We start from the raw sequence: 22400 nt of genomic DNA on the forward strand, positions 1-22400 counted from the left end.
TCATTCTTTTTGTTATCGGTTGCTAGTTGCAATTATAGTTGAGGTCTTGTAGTCTCATGATATTCTTATGTCTTCCATATTTTTTTAGAGCTTATGCCACATTGTCAACAAAAAAAAAAAAAATAATCACACTCATACTATAAGATGTAACGGTATTAAGATTATATGAAGAAAAAAAAATCATGACAGTCAAAACCCTAATATGATGTCTATATCTGCCCCCATCGCCCATCGATTCATTACACATTTCATACTCTAGCCCATGGTGGTGCAAGTTGCAAACTGAGAGTTGTGAAAGTTTCACAACCTTTTATAAAAAAATATATACGCGTCTTATCTTTTCTCTTGTAATTAAACGTGGAAGTTGTCATGTCACGTACATAAACCATTGTTTTTTTTTTTTTTTTTTTTTTGAAAGGAACATAAACCATAAACCATTGTTTAAGTTTCAAATTTTCATGCAAATATTAGTTGTTGGGGATTATTATATAATGTAGGAGGCATTTTTCTAGACTTTTTGAAATACTGTTATGTAGTATTTACTAATCTAGTTGTTTATTTTATATACATACTTTTTATTAATATTTTAATTTAGAAATAAACTAATTACGTCACTCATACAAATAACACGTGGCAGTATTACCTAGGGTGCAAGTTGGAATAGTATTTTTATTCTGAAAAGTTGAAATGGGGAAAATTCGACAATTCCGAATTCCCGATTTGAAAAGTTTCCAACTGTTTCAAACTTATTTCGGTAAAATAATTATGAAATATTTTGATGTTTAATGTTACTTATTTTCTAAAGTTATGTAATTTGTAATTAATTTTTGTATTTTATTGTTAGTTGGGGTTACATTTCTTTCATGGTTTTTATATTAATCATACACGTGTATAAAAAAAAGAAGAAGTATAAACATACTATAGTATACCACGAAATTGAATGAATTTATACAAAAGCATATACCGAATGATAATACTTGTGTTCTCCCATAGAAAAACCTACTTGTCCTCCCTACTTACGAATAACAAATCTTTACCATCTCAACATCATAGTCGGAATAGTTCATGCTTTCTATCATCATTTAAAGATAATATATGAAAAAAAATTAATTCAATTTGGAGACCTTTTCACGATTTATATGCATAAAACAAAGAAACAGTTCTTCTTGAGAATGCTCTTTGTTATTTCTGATCCGATCCTTTAAAAAATCACTCTAATATTACCGTCTCATGCACTCAAAACTTTTCATCAGAGTCAAAGCCCTAATACGATATCTCCATCTGCCCCCATCTTTATCTTGATTACACATTACATACCCTAGGGCATGACGGTGCAAGTTGTAAGGTGGGAAAGTTTTGCAAACCAAGTTATTAAAGTGGATACATATATATTTCACATCTGTACGTAGGGACGTGAACGAAAAATGAATACCAAAAATAGTAAAAAAATTCCAAACATCTACTGTTTGGTTATCGAAATGAGGATTTGGATAAGGCTTGAAGATGTGGATCTGTTGGTGGAACACAAATCTTGTCCATTTCCAAAATAGTTAGGTGGAAAATGAGTGCTGCGTTGCCGCCATTTGCCACAAGCATGCATCCACCTTTGACATTTCAGATATTAACAATTTAACAATTGTATCTCTTTAGGCTTTATCGTTTATTTATTTATTCAGATTTATAATCATTTTGTTTAACTCAATCTTAATCAAAAAACAAGGAGCTAAATCAAGGGTTAATTAATTAATTAATTCAAATCCCCATGATGTAAAGTAGTCGCAATGTAGGTGCTTTGGTCCAAGACACAATTATACCACTAAGCTAATCTGGAAAGGAGGCTATTAGGCTAATTGCATATTCAAACACTTGGCTTAATCTATTTCCTATTAGGTTAAGGTGGCAATGTCATCAATCAATTTAAGCTTTTTCAGGTAGTTGCGACGTCGTTTAATGGATTACATATGGCTAATGCTAAAGACTTCAAATAATTAGAACCAGTTAGATGGCTATATACATGCATCATTACTGAAGCCTCGTGAGAAAGTAGACTTAGATCTTTTCAATTTTGGGGTCCGGCCATAGTTTTGTTACGCTAACGCTAAGTGACAAATGACAAATTAATTTGTTAATCAGAATGATTTGTACCATATTACCGACCAAACCCTTGTCCACATCTTTTAATTAGGTGTGTGATGGCTCATCTAGGTGACATGTTTTATACTTAGGTAATGTTAGAGAGACTAATTATTCAGACCAAATTATGTAAATCATATGATGTGGTTGTTGATGATTGAATTATTACTTAAGTGTTGATTAACGTGCTTATTTTGTATTGGTGACACATCACATGATTTGCAAATTTGGTTTAAAATTTGATCTACCTAACACATTACTCTTTATACTTTTATGTGCAGTATGAACTCGATCGTATGCATTACGATATTAGATATCGATTTAACTTTAAGTAGAGAAAGGATATGTTTGTCATTCCATTGTGGCGTCATTATGTAAAATGTAAAATTCACTTTGTGAAAAATCTCTACATGCATGGACGATTTTATGTGTGAAACTTGAGTAATACTATATGTATCACATTTCACTAAAATTTCCAGCAGGAAAGGAAATTTGGGCGACAACTAATAATTCCATTTGATAGAGAACGATATAGAACTTAGAAGTCAGCCATGATTAATCTCAGTTGATAAAGAAAGTTATTTAACGATAAAATTAATAGAAAATGTCGACATTAACTTGTTCATCATCCATGCGATGCAATTATATACGTGGTTGCGTTGCGTGCTGCATAAACATCTAAATAATGTTCATCTTCTTCTGCAAGTTATCCCAATCAGATGACTAGCTGCTTAATTAATATATAAAGACCTCACTTGAGTCTGCAACGACAGTACTAATATATAAATCTATACGCAAGAACACACACTAACTAACAATTAATTAACTAAACGGTCCTTTTGGAGCAACTATTATACGATTAAATATTTGTTTTAATATTTTTCATCGTCTCCTGCCCAGAAAAAACATAATGAGAAGTGAGAACCCACATTTCAAAAGAGACAGATATACCCACAGATATTTATATTATATATATATATATATATTATAATTAGGAGGGGTTAATTACTAATTAGCCATAATAACAAGCAAAGATGCATCATCAGGGATTAATAATTTTTTAGATAACTTCTAGGGCATGGTCGGTCATTTGCTCTTGTTTTATATTCACATGGTTGTTTTCTCAAATACCTGGGCATGGTGCAAATTTCTGAGTGTCATAGATTTCGCCTATTGACCTCGCAACTCAAGAGGGAATGACAGTGACTGACTGACGTAAAGTTCCCCACATCTTAATTTAACTATTTTGTGTGCTTACGAGAATTTGAGAGAGAAGGATACGCCACTTTTTAAAACCGATATGGATATATATGAAACAGATTTATTAAGTTATTGTATGTCATGCATAAGTTTTTAATTGACATATAATACTTCGTTATTAAGCAAGTAATGTCGTTTAGTGGTTAATTCATTTCATATAAGCTGCTCTATTCAAAAATAGCGTAAACATTTGTTGAGAGAATTTACAAGTGATTATAACTCATGTTGATGGGCATAATCACAACGCCAAGTGCTTCTCTTCACATGCATGCATATTGAGTGAAAGAGACTCAATGAGAAATTTAAACCTTAAATTATTTGTGAAACAATGCTCATTGTTGAGGATTCCCAAATCTATCCAAACAATTTTTAGAGACCCATATATCTGCAGCTTTTGTGCAACAATAATTTCACTACTAAACGAAGAATATATGCAGTGAAACTGCACTACTTAATTGGCATTCATTCTTGTAATGATACATGGATGGTGCTGTTGCTTCTCTTGCCGCGGCATGCTGAGGCCGAAAAGCTCGGCTGCTACCATCCGAACTGACACAAAATCTGTGCGATCGATCGATCGATATAGTGTTGGCTAAGGTTTTTAGGTCATAAAATGTGGATTGTGATCAATTGTGAAGCTAGAAACCTAGGAGTACACCTTGCTTTTTGTGCACGCTAAGGCCACATATAGATGAATAATACCATGATATGTGGTACGCTATCGATTTTATCATGAGCTTTACTGTTGCTATTGCAGCTATAAGGTTGCATACGTGACAAGTGACAACAGCTTGCTTGTCTATTTTTGGTCAAAGCCAAAAACTACACAATGACAACCTTGTAAATACCACACATTACACACCCCACATATATATATATATATATATATATATATATATATATATATTATAATACACACACACACGATATACGTAAGATTGAATACATCTAGATTGATGACGAACATGGGATTCATCATAGTAAAAGTTGTATATGAGTTGCGTTTGGTGTTGTCCTAAACGGGAAGAGAATGTGATAAAATTAGAATAGATTCAGAGTTCAGTTCCAATCGTATCTCAATCACGAACATATACTATTATACCTGGGATTGAATTAGGCCAAGTTCATGAAAGCTTTTACTTGGTTCAGTGCACCAAAGAATATGTTCCTACTTCCCATCAATTTTCCTTTAGGATAAAAATGGTCCTAGAATTCTAGAGAGGACAAAATGAAAACCGAAAAGTGTGTGAAGTTGTACAAGACTACAATTTAGACCCACTAAAACATGGAAATATATGGTTGACAAAAAATTGGGTGGTGGCTGTTGGGGTGGCGTATCAAACTGTATGATTGATAATTCCATCTGAAATTTCGCCAGCAGGAACAAAAGTCGGGATGCACAATTGCACACAATGTTACAAGGAAGTCGAAAGGTTTTTTTCACTTTGGGCTCCACCTTTACATTAATTCATAACATACAAAGAGAAAATACATTCTAAATCCTCAAGTTTGGATAACTGCAACTTTATACCTCATGTTTAAAACATTACAATATCATACACAAACTTGTGCTTTACTTTTAATATCATAAATTTATTATCAATATGTCAATTTGACCGTTAAATGATGATATAGAAACTACGGGTTCCACTTTTTTGTTAATGTGGCCGTCAAATTTGTTCCATGTAGACACAACCAATAATTTTGTGTGCCAATGTTTTTTTTTTAAACATTTTCACGGGAAACGAGGCATCGACCTCTTTCCCCAGGTTCTGTCAAGGCCAACTCTGACCACGTCCTCTCCAACGTCACCTCCACTTGCAACTCCGTGTTAAGTCCACGCTCCTCCAGCTTGACGCCATCGTTGAGCACAACAACTGCATCGATGGCGTCAAGCAGGCCTTCTACATCCAAGACTACGAGTATGCTGCCAATTACCTCCAACGCTTCTTCTATATCAATTCTGAGTATAGGGATTCTGACAAGAACCCAATCCTGCACCCACCCATCAACCACATCCATCCCACCAATTCATCACTCCACCAAACTCCTTAATAAAAAAATGTGGGCTCCACCTTTAGTTTACCACGTTTTCATTTAATAGCGAAACTGATTATTAAAATGTAACAGATGTATGATGCTGAAACTAAAACATAAATTTGTATATGATATTGTAATGTTTTAAAGATTATGTATGAGGTTTCAATTGCACTCAAACTTGAAGGTGCAAATTGTAATTTACTTTAATGCAAAAGTGTTTTTTTGGTCACTTCTACATATTACATTGCTAATCACTTCTCTAATAGAGGTGTTCCTCTTTGCTATGTACATGAAATTCACTTGTATTAGACAGTCGTCAATAGTGCAATTAATAAATGTGGTCCAAATAACAACACTCTTAATAGTATTCGTAGTCATGAAGGCTAAATAATGACTTGAATCATGTAGTTTGGATGTAGTTATACTGTTGATACGACAATATTCTACATTAAGGGTGCGAAATTTAGGCTAATATGTACAATGAAGCATCCATAATAATTAGATATCAAACTTATCATCAAAGTGAATTGATCATGAAACCTCCCACTTTAGTTGACGAGGAATATCACTAGCCATATTGCTACTGGCAACGAAGTTCAACTTTAACCTTATATACCAGTTGATTACATCCCTAAATTGTCACAATTTAAGTCGTGTAGCTTACTAATTTGACCAAGGATAATAATAGCTTAATTTCGTCAATCAACAAAAACGAAAGTGGAACTCCGTCCCAACACCCCAAAAGCGTACTTTGCTGTCATACGTGAGCCCAATTTCCAGCCCAAATTATAATTGGGCCGGCCTCAACTCGGCCCAACAACGCAAACGGTAGCAGAGCAGGTTGTTGGTCCACTCTCAGTCTGACAGACTCACAGACCAGCTCTGGCAAGTGGCAACGGTGACGGCAATTCCTTCGCTGCCAAATTCCAATTCCGCCAAAAAAAAAATAAAAATACAATTCGCAACGGTAAAGTGCATCGCATGTAAACGCTTCTCGCAAGGAAGGTGGCGATTCCGAATAGGACCGAATTTAAGAGCGTTTTTTAGAGAGAGAGGGAGGGGAGAGAGAGAGAGAGGCAATGGAGGTGGAACTGAAGGAGATGCTGAACGACCTGGAATCGCTGAAGAGATCGCTGGCCGATCCTTCTCATCATGCTCCAATCGATAAGGTGAAATCTCGCATTTCCGATTCGTTTGAGATACAGATGAGAATTTGTGAGAGCTTTGGATTTTATTGGTTTCGATCGAATTAGCTGCTTGATTTGGCTGAAACGGATCAGTTTGTTGTTTTATTAGATATTGTTAATTGTTCATGTGAAAATTCAGGTTCTGATCGCTAATCTGTGATAATTTTCAGTAGTATATGCGTAATTCTTTGATTAGGATTGCTTGTTTATTGATTCCATGTTTTATTAGTTTAGTGTTTTGGTAGTTGTTTGTTTCCTGAGAAAATTAAGAGAAAGAAACAAGGATATTTAATTATATATATTTAGCGTGAAGTTTAACTTATGAAAATTAACTAGATTGTTGTTCTTTACCGGGAACTTGAGTTTCTGCTCGCAGAATGCTGATAAGTTTACTAGAGTTTCGTAATTTTTTCTTGTAGAACTGACTTTTCTTTTTGCTTCATGAAAAATGTAATTTGTAGCTACAATTGCACGTAGAACGCCTTACGAGCCTTGCAAAGTCTGGACCTGTCCGGCGTTCAAAAGTGAAGGTAATTTTACAGTTTATCTACTATCATTGTCAAAATGTGTGATGATGATTGTATTGTTGGTTCATGCATTACATGTTTGTGTTGACAGGATATGAGCGCGGAGGTGGTAGATAGCAATCCTTACAGTAGGCTTATGGCACTTCAGAGGATGGGTATTGTGGAGAACTATGAAAGAATACGGGATTTCTCAGTTGCCATTGTTGTCTGTATTTATCTCCTCTTTTAGTGTTCCTTCTGTTATTGTAGAACGAAATTTAATTTTGTTATATCAATGCCTGATGTCCTATTTGGTTTGTTTGCAGGGAGTAGGCGGTGTAGGAAGTGTAGCAGCTGAGATGCTTACAAGATGTGGTATTGGTCGCCTTTTGTTGTATGATTATGACAAAGTAGAGTTAGCTAACATGAATAGGTTATTCTTTCGACCAGAACAGGTAATGATACTTGTTTTTCTCATTCGTCATTCTTTGTTATTGAAAATTGTCTTCACTAGTTTTGTCTCAGTCATGTCATTTTCTGCTTCAAAGGTTAGGTGCTGCGGTCATCATTATAATTTCCAAGTACTTAATGATTAAAAATAATTTCTAATTTCTAATTTTAATGTGATTTTTTTTTCAGAGTGGCATGACAAAAACAGATGCTGCTGTACAGACCCTTTCAGACATAAATCCCGATGTTATACTCGAGGTAATCATTTCTCATGATTTTTCTTCTATCTAATTTCATTATGTCTGTAAAATGCATCCAATTCCATCTATAGGCGTAGATGAGGGATTATATGTTGATGCTATTATTACGGATCCTTGTATATTTAATTGTTCAAACATAGTGCCTATATTTTATAACAATGCTGATCAACTTCTTTGTGTGTAGAGCTATACACTGAACATCACAACAGTGCAAGGTTTTGATACCTTTATGTGTAGTTTAAAAAATAAATCGTTTCGCCCGAATAAAGAAGGCACTGGAATAGACCTTGTGTTAAGCTGTGTTGATAATTATGAAGCAAGAATGGCTGTTAATCAGGTATGAGGTTATATAGTTAGTTGTCTTTGTTCCTTCTGCCTCCAAGAAAACTATTGTCTAATTTCTTTCCCCGTCTGATACAGGCTTGCAATGAACTGAATCAGACATGGATGGAGTCTGGTAAGCAAAGTAGTTACTAATTGTATTACCCTAAGCATTAATTGAAAGTGCCATGGTGTGCAACATGCATTGAGATTCATTTTTGGTGAGATCTAATCAGGACCTAAGATACCCACATCTAGATCAGATATACAAGGCTGAAGTGCACAGTTGATCAGATGCATTGCTGTAGATATATGTTCCTGTATCATTTGTATGTATGAAATATATGGTACTCGCATTTGTTAGACATATAAACTTTATCCAGCATGTGTTTTTCTTAATCAAAGAGGCATACAGGCTATATCTTGAAAAAAGAGAATTTTTGAAATACATATCTATACGAAATCTTGTTATAATTTACGTGGAAATTCACATGAAGAACATAAACTTTGACAGGTGTGTCTGAGGATGCCGTTTCAGGCCATATTCAGTTGCTGATTCCTGGTGAAACTGCATGTTTTGCATGTGCACCACCTTTGGTATGCTTTTTTGTTTTTGTTTGAATTTTGATGATGTTGGATTGGAGGATTCTCAGTGAGAAATATGGAACATGAATGCTGGAATAGTGATAACTTTTTTCTTCTTCTGTATCTCTTCCTTAGGTTGTAGCATCTGGAGTGGATGAACGTACACTTAAGCGTGAAGGGGTTTGTGCTGCATCTTTACCTACCACTATGGTAAGAAGGTTTCCCTTCCAATCTCTGGTGGCTCTCCTTTCTTGGGACTTTTGTTATTCAAATTTATTAGTGTTTGGGTTTGCACTGGTACTTTGCTTCAGATTTATGTTGTGGTAGTATGGACAATGGTACAGCTGTTATTTGTATAGCAATAGCAACTAACTTTCGTTTCATCTTATAGGGAGTTGTTGCTGGGCTTCTAGTCCAAAATACACTAAAATACTTGCTGAACTTCGGAAACGTCTCCCCTTACTTGGTAAGTCGTATGTTGTATTCTCTCTTGTTCTGCTTTTATTTGGCAAAAACATCTTGAAGGATTTGGTAAGTTCATAGATCTATATTTTTAACATTTAGCATCAAATGCTGTGTCACTGCTCCATGCTGATCCGCCTAAATTTTGATTTTCTTGGTTGTAGGGATATAATTCTCTTAAAGACTTCTTCCCAACTATGGAAATGAAGCCAAACCCTCAGTGTTCTAATTTTGCTTGTCTGGAACGGCAGGTAAAGAAACTAAGATCCAGCCTTGAGCACCCGAACTGAATCTAATGATTATTTGAACATCTGGTTAATTGGTTTGTCATTGACGCTGAGGCAATGTCTACCGCGCAGAAAGAATACTTGCTTGTAAAGCCAGCTAGGGATGCTGCAATTAAAGCAAAGATGGAAGCTGAAGCATCATCAGTTCCGGAATCTCCGCTTCATCTTGATAATGAATGGGAAATAAGGTACTTCTACCAACAATGGAACGTTCTTCATATTAAGTAGTTAATGTTTCTTCATGTTAATACCTACGCACATCAGGGATGTTTCCTAAGTTGCATATAAAAAGACCGACATGCAGTTCGGAGGACTAGTTTCATGGAAATGAAAACATACGTTCGGTTTGTGTTTGTTTGCAGTGTCGTTGATGATACCGAGCCGGAAAGTGCAGAGGCCAAAACTTCAGGTGATTTATCCTTTAATGTTTCAAGTTCTATTGATTTCACTCAAACACTTTCCCACCTTTTAAAATTGAAATTCTGTAGGGTTTTACAATTCCTTATTTTTGATCTGTGTATGAGTTTCCAAATTAATGAATCACTTGTTTTCTCATCATCACCTGTCATCTGGTCTCAGATGCACTTCCAGAAGGTCTTGTTCGCGAGCTCCCCAGTGCAGATGAGTTCCAAAAACCGCCAACTGAAGCTACAGAGGGTACCATCGACGACCTAGAAGATCTTCGAAAGCAACTTGAGGCCCTAAATTCTTGAATACATCGTAGACGTTCTTCTTTGATATAGTCCATCCCAATTATTGCTTTAGCAATCGAAATCGACCCGTAGCTTTCGTGGTTTTAAGGTTATAGTCACACCCAGAAGTGGGGTGTACATGAGATGGATAATACTAACTTCTCACACATTAAAGACATGGAGGTTTCTTAATGTTACATTATCTGAAATTTCCAGTTAAATTCTCAAATTTATTCTCCTCGGACTTATTAATCATGTATGCCTGTTTGGTTTGTCCTTTTGGACTTTGTGTGTTGCCTAAATTCTCATAAACTTCTGTCCCAACGGCTGCATACGACTTTAGAGAGTTTTTTTTTTTTTGTCAAACGATAGATGTTGTTAGATTAGATGTTAGATTAATCACTGATGAGGTTTAAATCCACACCATCATGTAAGGGTTCAACACATTTTCATTACTGTGATAAGGACCACTTGCATTTTAGAGAGAGTTGGAGACCGCGGATGTGATGGGAAATATTTTATGTATGAACCCCTCAAATATCGATGACGTTTGTGTCATCCCATAACCATGTGGTTCAAACTTTTTGATTAAATCTTTACCAAAATCAAATTTCATCGGGGACGACATATCGCTCAAATATCAATCATGTGTTAAGAGCTAATCATTTTAGCAACTAGGGCCTAAAATTAGATGATTAATTTCATCCAAAATGTTGTACCCAACTTGCAAAAATAAAAAGTATTTGGTGCACCTTACGTGCATAAAATATCATTGTTATTTGTTCGATTCGATCGATATTGTGCATAGATGACAAACATTATTGTGCATACAAAATTGAATAATTCTATATAGGGAATTGTTATTAGCATTCAAAAAATCTCATTGTACACTCTTTACAAATGTATTTTTCTATCTAATTATAGAAAGTTTGGAGTGTCAAATGAGATTTTTGGAGTATTAATAACAATTCTCTTCTATATAATATTATTAATTAAAAGGTTTTGGGAAGAAAATAAATATCAAAACGTATCGATGGGATCAGTTTGCACATGAGGCAAAGGTCTTTTTATTTTTTTTAAAGATATTTGCACACGAGACAAAAGTCTTTCTATTTTTAAGAGTTTATGGTCATTTTTTAAAATTATTATAATTTATAAATTGAGAAAATTATAGCATTAGTTTCTTAATTTTAACTAATTAGAACGTTGGTCTCTCTCAACTAAAAATCTATTACTATTGATCTCTTAACCCATCAAAACGTCTAGCCATACTTCTTTTAGTCAACTCCATAAGAACTTTTGTCAAAATGTCATGGTCGTTAAAGTTGAGGGACCATTGCTCTAATTGAGTTAAAGTTGAGGGACCAATGCTCCAATTGAGTTAAAGTTGAGAGACCAATGCTCCAATTGAGTTAAAGTTGAAGGACCATTACTCCAATTTAGTTAAAGTTGATGGACTATTGCTACAATTTTCTTATTTGGTTTTCCAAATTTTCCCTTCAATCTTATTGCATGGCACGTGACTCCATTTTGACGGAACTTCTGACGGAGTTAACAAAAACGACCATATCTGCACATTTTGAATCTTTGATAAGTAAGGAATCATTGGTCACATATTTTTAGTTGATAAATCATTACTCCAAATTCAGTTAAAGTTGAAGGACAATTACTACAATCTCCTCTTGTAAATATAGACCTATATTGGAAGTCTCTCAGCACCCACAACCTAAACTTTAGCATCTCCCCACTCTCACTACCGTTCGTAACCACATCACCCAAACTACAACCTCCATCAACATGATTTTCAATCTCAGGAACCAAAGTGATGTGTTATGCAAATCTCATAGACCATTTTGGCTAAAAAGCCTTTTGCTTATAAAATCCTTGTTTCAGTCAATTTTCCTTTTCTTTTCTTCATAAAATATATAGTATGGTGAATATATAATGTAAAAATGTTTGATTGCAGGTTTGCCTCTGAGAGCCGAAGGTCGAAAGCAAGGCAAAGTCACCATGGATTCCAAAGAGCCAGAGTTTGTAGAGTCTAATAATAATGCTTCCAATCATACACTGTCAAATGCCTCGGTGGAGTGCTGTCCACCCTTCTGTATTTATAAATGAAGTTTTTGAGTGAAGATATTTATGCTTGAAATAAGGACATGATCTACAAAAGTTGTATTCTAACTTCTATCTATCCATGGAAAGTCACTAAGTGTGGGATTTGAAGAGGAGATCTCAAAGTGATTAGATTTGTCAAGTTACCTCGTTTGGTTTAGGATTCATTCAGGAGCCGTTTGAAAGTTCTCTGAATTTTAGGCCTGGTCTTTTTCAAATCTCCATATAATTTTGTAATGCATTCCTAATAAATTTGGTCTAAATTTCCTCGTTCAAATGCAAGTTCTTAGCAACCACATGAGATTTACAGTTTAAAACTAAAAAGAGACCAAAGTACTACCAAACATTATGCATTTGTGAGATGCTTGCTAAGCCCAAGTGCAAGTGCCACTAAAGTATGCAATTCTGCTATTTCGATTCTTTTTTATAACTCAACTGCTGAGAAACAAACATGCACTCAATCAGAATGTGATAATTAATTTTTCTCAAATATAAGCATTTGATGATTAATTTTTCATTGAGGAAGTTCGAAAAATAAAAGCCCATTCAATTCCTTATGCCCAAGCATAATTTGTTCCTACAACGACAAAAATACCAAGAAACTATCCATCGAAATCACACCAGTATACTAATTTATTCAGTTCACTAGAAGTATGAATGTTGAAATAAATAAGAAATTTCATTGAACATCCACAATGTAAAATTGACATTGAACTTGAAAATTGGAATCAAAATTATAAAACTTCATAACCCTAATATAGCTTCGATGGTTTTGAAGGGACCGCGGCAGGGGCCCGTCTCCCAGCTGATTGGGTTGCATCACAATATAAGGAGGGATGCGAGCAGATTTTTGGGTCATTCTACCCCCATCCTCTCTAGTTCACATTCTGTCAAGGGATAGCCTCCCATGTCCAATTCTGTTTAGCCTTTTATCAGCTGAGGTGGGGGTGTGGCACTGTGGCATAGATTGGACCTCAGCTGCGCTGTGCTCCTTCTCTCCTTCCTCGCTTTGGCTTTTTTGTAGAGCGTTTTTTCATAAAGACAACTGAGGCACCGGAAATACTCACGCTTCACCTTATCAACCTTGATTCACTGGGTTCACAAATCACAACCATTTTCTTCAAATTCTGATCATGGTCGAGCACATTCCTTGCAAACTCGTATAGATTAGAGTCGTTAGACGCTTCAAAAACCTCTAAGGTTACTTCCTTGAGCTGAGATATAAAATCTAGGTTTTGGAGTTGCCAATACCTCCTATCAGATCCACGTTCTGGTGTTCCAAACACATAGGATACGTAAATCTCCAAGATATTCAAACTAGGGAGCCTTTTTAAAAGAGGCCAATGTTGGGACTACGTTGTTGCCAAATCCGTAACAAATCCCAGTACTAATTCGCAAGCACCAAACATTATGTAATGGTGGTTCAGTGCAACCTTCCTTGGACAGAGTTGTTATAGTCCATCAGTCGCGTAAATTAAGAACTTTAACACTCTGAAGAACTCTAGAGAGGATCAACTGATCATGAGTTGTGCTGCTATCCATGTCCCTGTCAAGCTCTGCCTTTTCCAAATTATTAAATTCTCCCGGATTCCGAAGATTTATCGTTGCGTATCCTCTCCAATACAGACTCAGATACCTAAGATACATGCTCAAGTTTCTCAGCAGACATGAAGACGGCGGAGGGGGTGCCACCCCAAAGTGGAGCGCAGCTGAAATGATTCCAAAGGCGAGCTTTCAATGGTGATATTCTGTAACCTAGCCACATTTTCAAGCACTAATTCCTTAATAAATCTGCATGCGGACGAAACCCATTTGCAAAATCTCTCACCATCTTCCATCATCACATTTTTCAACCTCAAACGTACCAGATTAGAGATAGTGCAGGTAGAAAAGCTACGAGCTTTAATAATTGTACCAAGCATTGCAAGATCTCCAGACTTGAGAGACCCACAATTGAAAACGCAACAAGGAACTCAACGGGTTCACGAAGTGTCCAACCCACCTTGGCAGACCGACTCCCACAGAAAACGGAAAGGTTTTCAAGACGACACTCGACAGCATTACTAATAGAAGCGCAAACGCGACGTGCCTCATATACCCTCCACGTTGGGACGTTGGTAACTTGTATCCCACTCAAATTGATAAAGCGGAAACTCCCACACTAGATCAAAGGTTTGTAACTGTACCTTGCCGTTGCGATTCACGAAGAAGTTGTCCAAGGAAGCCAGCAACTCCAATCGGTTGACGAAGTTGGCTGTGGAATCTGAGGGAAATTCAGAGAAATTTAAGGTGGGAATTGAGGAACAAACTTGCCCGCATCTTTTCGACAAGCTTCCCACTCGGATGACGTCTGAGAAGGGAAGAGGGGGCAAAATATGATGAACAACTTCATCGGGAAGAGCACTGAATCTGTCGTCTCTATATATTGCTTTAGCATCCCCGTTCTCAATCTCATCGGAAGCGGAAGCAGGAGGAGCTACTTGTAATCGCTTCATCGTCGATTAAAATCGATTTTAGGGTTTCGCTAAACCCTAGCTACATATGTGTGTATATATATAGTATTAGCAATTTGTACACATGCATTACGGAATAAATGTTAAAAAATTAATAATTAGAAGACAGAAAAAATTAATTAATTGCAACTTTCAATTTCCCCTAAATGACATTTAAACTTAGAAATTTGGGTCAATTACAAGTTAGGGGTGACAATTCTAACCGTTAAATTTGATACCGAGGATAACTGTCCAAATTGATTGAATCTGGGTATGAAAATTCGGGTATATTTTGAATATGGGGAAAACCGTGAATATTATTCAGTTATGATTTTGGATATGGTTACATGGATCCCCAATCGGTATCCGTCCTTGAACTCGACCCGAATAATATATAATATAATAGTATTATATATATATAGGGAAATACTATTGACATTCCAAAAATCTCATTTTACACTCATCACAAGTGTATTTTTCTTTCTAAATATAGAAAGTTTGAAGTGTAGAATGAGAATTTTGGAGTGTCAATAACAATTCCCTATATATATATATATATATATATATATATATATATATATATATTCACTATTCACCAAATCTATTACCTTGAGAATACAAAAGTTGCATTGTGTGAGTTGCATTTTGTGGGAAATTTCAATATTTTGAATCAAAATCAATGGGAATTTAATGGTACTTATGAGAGATATCAAAGGTCAACCAATATTTATCTTAATATGTATACTCCATAAGATTCATTCATTGAATCATTTTATACATCATATGTTTAATGACGAAATTAGTATTTACTAAATTATAATACGTCAACTGAACGAATATATTTTTTTTGTATTGACGAAGTCAGATGTAATTGTTAACCAATGAGGAATCCGTTACCTGGTGGATATGGTTATGGATAATACCTGATGGTCAATTTGCGGTTATGGATATGATTAATTTTCGTGATTATGGGAATAGATATAGCATTTCCGTCCTCAAACCGAACTGTTGTCATCCCTAATTACAACCTCATACATTAAGTGTGATTTTATTTTAATTCCATAGATCTGTCAAAATTTCGGTCCATTCCTCCATTATAAGCATGTGTGTCTGTTGTAGACCCCACTTCAGACCCAGAGAAAATTTTCATTGTGATCGGAACACGAGTGGTACACCACGTGTTTTTATATAAGTGGTGAAATTTTTTATTTTTTAAAGTTATTAATATTAACTTTTTAACACGTATCCCACAATTTATATAGTAACACGTGGTGTACTACCCCATGTACCAGTCACACCAGTAGCGAAGCTACAGAGGAGCAAGGAGGGGCGGCCGCCCCTCCCCTTGCCAAAATCAAGCCCAAAAATAGTGGTTCCGCCCCTCTGGTCCCGTCAGAAGTTATGGCAACTTTTGGTTTTCTGGGTTGCTGTTGCTGCGCTGCGCAGCAAAGTTCTAAATTTTTATTTTTTTTTTCTGAAAACCCTTAAACAAAACGACATCGTTTACTTTAGTGATTAAAAAAATTAAAATATTCTTTAACTGAAATGACGCTGTTTCGTTTAGTGATTGAAAAAAAAATTAATTAAAGGGGGAACGACTTGTCCCCATTTACCTCCACCCTCACTCCCCCGTTCAGTCCCCTTCCCTTTTGAAAACCAGTGAGCCCAGAGTTGTGTGCGCCCCCAAATCCTAGGCACACTATTCAACCCCCCCAAATCTTATGTTATACTTAGCGAAAATATGAATAAACTCTTAAGTGTTAGTGAATTTATTGTTTTGATGAGATACGCATTTTGCGAAACTAGTTTCAACGATCTAACCGTCAAACTTGTTTGTATATGCTTCGAGATCGCATATGCCAAAAACTGCAAAAAACAAACATTCAGAGATCAAGTAACGAGACAAAACTTTTCGACGATTATAAACGAAAAATCACGATTTAACGGTTATTTTAACTCCGATTTTGATGATTTTTTACAGCTACACTCCTTGACCCTATATGAATACAATGAATGAATTCGATCTTCAATTTAAAATATTTACACTAGTGGATACCACAAAATCTTATGTTATACTTAATGAAAGTAAGAATAAACTTTTAAGTGTTAGTGAATTTATTGTTTTGATGGGATACGAATTCTACGAAACTAGTTTCAATGATCTAACCGTCATACTTGTTTGTATATACTTCGAGATCGCATACGCCAAAAATTGCAAAAAACAAACATTTAAAGATTAAATAACGGGATAAAACTTTTCGACGGTTATAAACGAAAAATCATAATTTAACGGTTATTTTAACTCCGATTTTGATGATTTTTTACAACTACACTCCTTGACCCTATATGAATACAATGATTGAATTGGATCTTCAATTTAAAATATTTACACTAGTGGATACCACAAAATCTTATGTTATACTTAATGAAAGTACGAATAAACACACTAGTGGGTCACTTTCATTAAGCTTTGAGTTCCATTGGCAAGGTTTAAACTTTTGAGAAAGACTTCACAACCTTGAGAACAAAAACGCTTTCATTTTGCATATCCTTGCACATTTAATATTTGTAATAGATTAGTAGTGTATGGATGTATTTCTTATGAGGCTCTTATTTTTTAGTGTAGATGTAGTACTTAAGCGACAAATGTGTTTTAATGTTTTGAAGTAATATTTATGTGACAATGTGTGGTATGTGCAAATTTAAGAAAAGAAAAATATTTTTCTTAACGGATCATAACGGGTCATAACAGGTCGGGTGGGTAAAGTGACCCGACCTGTTAAGGACCCGTTAAGATAACAGGTGTTACACGAAAACGATACGAACACGACTAACACGACCCGTTTGCCAGGCCTACTACTAGGGCTCGACACATTGAACGCCGAGTTGTTTCATGATTGGATACTCACAGATAGGCTTTAGAGTTCGGCATTCTGACGGCCGAACCACGTTTACCATCAAGACATATATCTGTTTTGAGTATTTTTGCCCCTATACTCTGGTGTCGATTCGGCATGCTTATACTCTTACGAATATAATCACTGTGACCGAATCCGGCGCCGACGATTTGTGAACTTCGCAGAATTAGTAGCCTTGTCTTTAGGCTCTAGAACTCGAAGGCCGATACGTGTTCCTTCCTCGGTCACGTCGTAAGATCAAAAAGTTAGCAGCTCGGCCGTCGAGTTGGCACGCCCCGTACACAACTGAATGACGTAGTTAGCTTATTAATTACTCAGCCTGCGCGCCACGTAAGCTTGGTAGTTTTTAGGGTTAACAGTATCACACAACAAAATCTGATGGCCAAGAAATGGCGATTAAAGTGTTCAAAACATCTATTCTGGTTTTTAATTAAGTTTTCTGTGACACTTTGAGCTTGTCCCATTGGCTAATTGACAGTTTAGCAATGTTACATTGTTTTTATGTCAAACACTATAACACAAGGGCGGAGCCAAGTACAAGGCTCCCCTAGGCTATAGCATAGGGAGAGTTTGGTTCTTCAAGCTTAAAAATATTAATTTTTGGGTTAGTTTATGTTTTTTAATTGTCATATTCTACTTAATAAATGATTTTTTTTATTAGTAAGGCTGTTTTTAAGAATAATAAGAGCTAATAGATGTTAAATAAACTCATCGCTTTAACCAATACTATATTTAATAGTAATAAATTAAAACTTGCATACCACAAATGGTTCCTTATTTTATTCACTTGAAAGCCTTGAAGGCTAGAAACCTAGAAAACATAGCATAAAATTCTTGCTTTAAATTACTACATTCAAGTTTTTACTATTATATAACTTTATGTAGGCAACATAAGATTAAAAGTTTGATTTCGTAGTAATAATTTTAGCTTAGCCCACCCACCGAATAATTTCTGGCTACGCCATTGCTATAACAAACACTCCAAAAATGAAACTTTTCTTTAGGGCATAGAAATATATAGTGCACATTGCTTACCACATCTTCTAAAATCTTTCTATGCTTAGTCATGTAGTTGTATGATGGTTCTTTTGTATTTATTTTTAAATCCTTTTGTTTTTTTTATCTGTAGTTATTATCTTGTTATCTTTGATAAGATTGACAAATTGGCCATGCAATCATCGAACAAGCAGAAAGGAAAAAAAAGCTTTTCAGTTTTAAGGACGACCAGTTAGCATGCTGGATTCCATACGTGCGTTTATAGCAATAGATTTATAATATATCTTACTTGTTTGCCGGCCAAAAAATTTCAGGGACAGGGATAGATACGTACAAGGGGACTACCAATTCAGACATGGATACTGCAAGCGCAATCCTAGGAAAATGGTGCAGACATGGGCTGAGAAAGAGATGAGGAATTTGAAGAGGTAAAGGACAATGGAATTAGGTGCCCATCTACAGTTATTTTAAGACTTCATGTTCTGGTCATGGAATTCATAGGTATTTCTAATTTTGATATGACATATTCTGACGGAATTGGCGTATCAAAATTTGATTTGCTAGTTAGAGTAACCTTGATTGATGTAGTCTATTACAGGGAAGTCAGGTTGGGCAGCGCCTCGTCTGAAGGATGCTGCGTTATCACTAGACAAGCTTCGAGAAGGCTATATGGAGGTGTGCCAAAATATTTGTGATATAATAATTTAAATACAAGAACCTTTTGGCTAAGATAGTTCTATTGGACATGTGCTCAGGCCTTGAAAGCTCTTAGATTTTTTATTTTTTATTTTTTATTTTGTTGCTAAGCTCACTAAAAGGCGATCTTCTAGATTTGTCTTTGGATTGTATACGAATGATTTTATACTTTGGACGGATTAGGTTATAGTAACTGGACTGGTGTTCAATGGAAATAGGTTGGTGTTAATATATGTTGAATTCTTGCTTGCTGCTCTATATATTACTGGGAAACTTTTAATTGAATTAATTTTACACTAGCAAAAATGTTTTTTGTATTTGATATTTTCTTTGGGTACCGGAGTGATGACGTAGTAATTTTTTGCCAGATGATTATTGCTATGCGAACAATGTATCAGAAGAGCAAACTGGTGCATGGAGACCTTAGTGAATACAACACACTTTACTTTGAGGTGAGTTGCACTTAACCACTTTGAAGTTGGAGCTTATTTTACATGATAGTATGCGATGTCCTTGTGTCATCCCTTCCTTTTTGGCAGGGTCACTTGTACATTATCGACGTTTCTCAAGCAGTTGATTTGGACCACACCCTCATGCCCTTGATTTCCTACGTGAAGATTGTGTCCATGTATCGGTAAGTTCTTCATACTGAGGTCACTTCCTAAAGTTCTGCGTCCATTGCTTATGAAAAGTAGAAGTAATGCATTTGGTGTTTTGAGCTTACCAAGCATTTGTCGGCATACAGGATTTCTTCAAAAAACATGGTGTAGCTGTTATGACAATTCGAGAGCTCTTTGATTTTATAGTTGATCCAACAATTTCTGATGATGCGGTGGAGAGTTATCTCGATATGGTTTGATTTCTTCCATTTTGTTCTCAAATATTAAAGAATTCAGGTTCGTACAAACAAGAAATAAATAGATAAACAACTTAAATAAGATCTCTGTTTGACTGGCTGACTTCAGCTACAACAAAAGGTTATGGCAAGTGGAGATATATCTGCAGAGGAGGAAATTGCAGACTCTGTATTTGTACAGGTGATGACAATGTAACTGTGTTTATTGAATGGCTTGGCCTTTGCGTATTTGCGTGATTGTGGGCACCCAAACTTTTGAGATATTGATATGTTTTTCTTCTCTTCTTTCCAGTCATACATTCCGAAGACATTAGATGACGTGAAGAATGCTGAGTGGGATGTAATACGGTTAACTAGCGGAGAGGACACTGCAGACATGTACTATAAAACGATTACAGGACTGAAGGAGGCTCTTCCTCAAGGTCAACCAGCTCCATCGGAGAAAGAGCAGCAACAAGATGCTATTGCTGTAGCAGAGCAGTCTGAAAATCCTGAGACTGAATCCGACTCTGATATGGATGACGAGAACTCAAGTGAATCGGAAGGGCAGAGTTCCTCTTCCGAAACCAAGGCACAGGATCCTCTCGAAAAGAAAGCTGCGAGAAAAGAGAACAAAAAGAAGGTGAAAGAAGAGAGGAGGGAAGCTCGGAAAACTAAAGTGCCGAAGGCTCTGAAGAAACGAAAGAAAAAGATGGCCAAAGCACAAAAGACCAGGTAGTTCTGCTTGTTGTGCCTTGGCCGTTTGCGGAAGTGAGATTCAGATTGTCTCACCAAACTACAGACCCACAGTTGAACAGTTTAAATTACAAGAAATAAATACTCTAAGAAATTTATGAGGTTCGGCAAAAATCTGCCTACGTCATCCAAGAGATATTGCTCTTCACTATGAGAATAACTAGTACAAGATACACTTGAGTTAAATCAACATAACCCAAACCCCAATCCCTTGTACCCTCACAGAATTTTACTAACAGCCTCACTCTCCCCAAGAGTTTCTCACTCTCACTCTATATTTTCTCTCCTTTGTGTTCTCCTTCAGATGCTCTCTCTCACACACTCTCCTCTTCAGCTCTTTGCAGCTAAATGGAGAAGAAAAATGAATCAACCTTTCCTTTTTCCACAGACATAATGATGATGCATCATGCTCCCTTTGCATTTTACTCAAACCCCAAAGCACTCACGTGGCATGCAAATGGGAAACCAAGAAAAAAAGGCCAAAACAAAAGAATCCCAAGCAAACATCATCATTGTCTTCCATTATTAGCCGAAATGAGATATGGCCACATTTGGTCACTACTCCGAAAGCATAACACACAAAGTCACTTAATTGTTGCTAGCTCAAAATATGAGCCAATCACAACAATCTCCACCTTGGCGAATACACCATGCAAAAATCCTTGCACCCATCACCAAAGCTCATTGGCCTTACGTACCAGCATACACACTCTGAATCAACCTCGTTGGTCCTGTTCCGATTCAGTCATTGCCAATGCATATGCAGCTGCTGCAAGCTAAAAATCACAATTTAGCTTCAGACAGGATCTCGACACATCCTCGTCTCCTCCAGCAGGTTTTTCTCATCTTCATTGTCTGCAACCTGGAAACTCGTCAGCACGCCCGTTTCCAGCAACAACCCATCGAGCCAGACAAAATTCCCACACTTCCTCCTACCTCAGGACCATCTGATCACCTGTGAATCCTATAGCTCCACCTGCTGCAAAACCCCTGCAACATTTGAGACTAAACATCACCAGGAGAAGTGTTGCTTCGAGTACCTAGAGGGCATACTTGAAGCCTTCTGCCACAAACTTGCTCCCACCCGGCCTTGCACCGTAGCACTGTGGACCCTTGCCTCCGGAACTGGATCTGAACCTGTTGTCTCTCTCAGATCCTCTTTCCAATTTTCTTCCACGATTCCAACCTTGAATAGCTTAAGCAGTCTCGTGCCCACCATCATCCATGGTCTCATTTGTGTATCATTCCACACCAAAGAAGCTTGCACCTGCTCCAAACTTACTGTATCTTTCCATGCAGTAAAGTTTCACAAGGTTCTCGTACGAATCTGAAAGTGAGGTAAGAAGAAAGAGGCCTTTTTCTTCTTCCTCAACATCAACTTTCGCAGTTGATCCAAGCATCCCTGAACACGG

General features: G+C 36.3%; 1 protein-coding gene and 1 pseudogene across 2 annotated transcripts; both read left to right on the forward strand.

Moving 5' to 3' along the window:
• Nucleotides 1-6288: 6288 nt before the first annotated feature.
• Nucleotides 6289-10419, forward strand: LOC126625795 (ubiquitin-like modifier-activating enzyme 5). Of its 2 annotated transcripts, XM_050294875.1 has the most exons (14): nucleotides 6289-6602; nucleotides 7082-7150; nucleotides 7239-7352; nucleotides 7453-7581; nucleotides 7766-7834; nucleotides 8021-8173; nucleotides 8257-8293; nucleotides 8672-8754; nucleotides 8878-8952; nucleotides 9134-9208; nucleotides 9369-9455; nucleotides 9564-9679; nucleotides 9854-9900; nucleotides 10071-10419. In XM_050294875.1, the coding sequence occupies exons 1-14, from the start codon at nucleotides 6513-6515 to the stop codon at nucleotides 10202-10204; spliced, it is 1278 nt and encodes a 425-aa protein (XP_050150832.1). In that variant the 5' UTR covers nucleotides 6289-6512; the 3' UTR covers nucleotides 10205-10419. The 2 variants fall into 2 exon arrangements, with proteins under 2 accessions (XP_050150832.1, XP_050150833.1); XM_050294876.1 differs by lacking the exon at nucleotides 6289-6602 and having other exon boundaries at nucleotides 7239-7356.
• Nucleotides 10420-15134: 4715 nt separating this feature from the next.
• LOC126625575 (uncharacterized) lies at nucleotides 15135-21281 on the forward strand (annotated as a pseudogene).
• The last annotated feature ends 1119 nt before the right edge of the window (nucleotides 21282-22400 follow it).

The sequence above is a fragment of the Malus sylvestris genome, chromosome 6, assembly GCF_916048215.2.
Source record: "Malus sylvestris chromosome 6, drMalSylv7.2, whole genome shotgun sequence".
NCBI classification, from domain to species: Eukaryota; Viridiplantae; Streptophyta; class Magnoliopsida; order Rosales; family Rosaceae; genus Malus; species Malus sylvestris.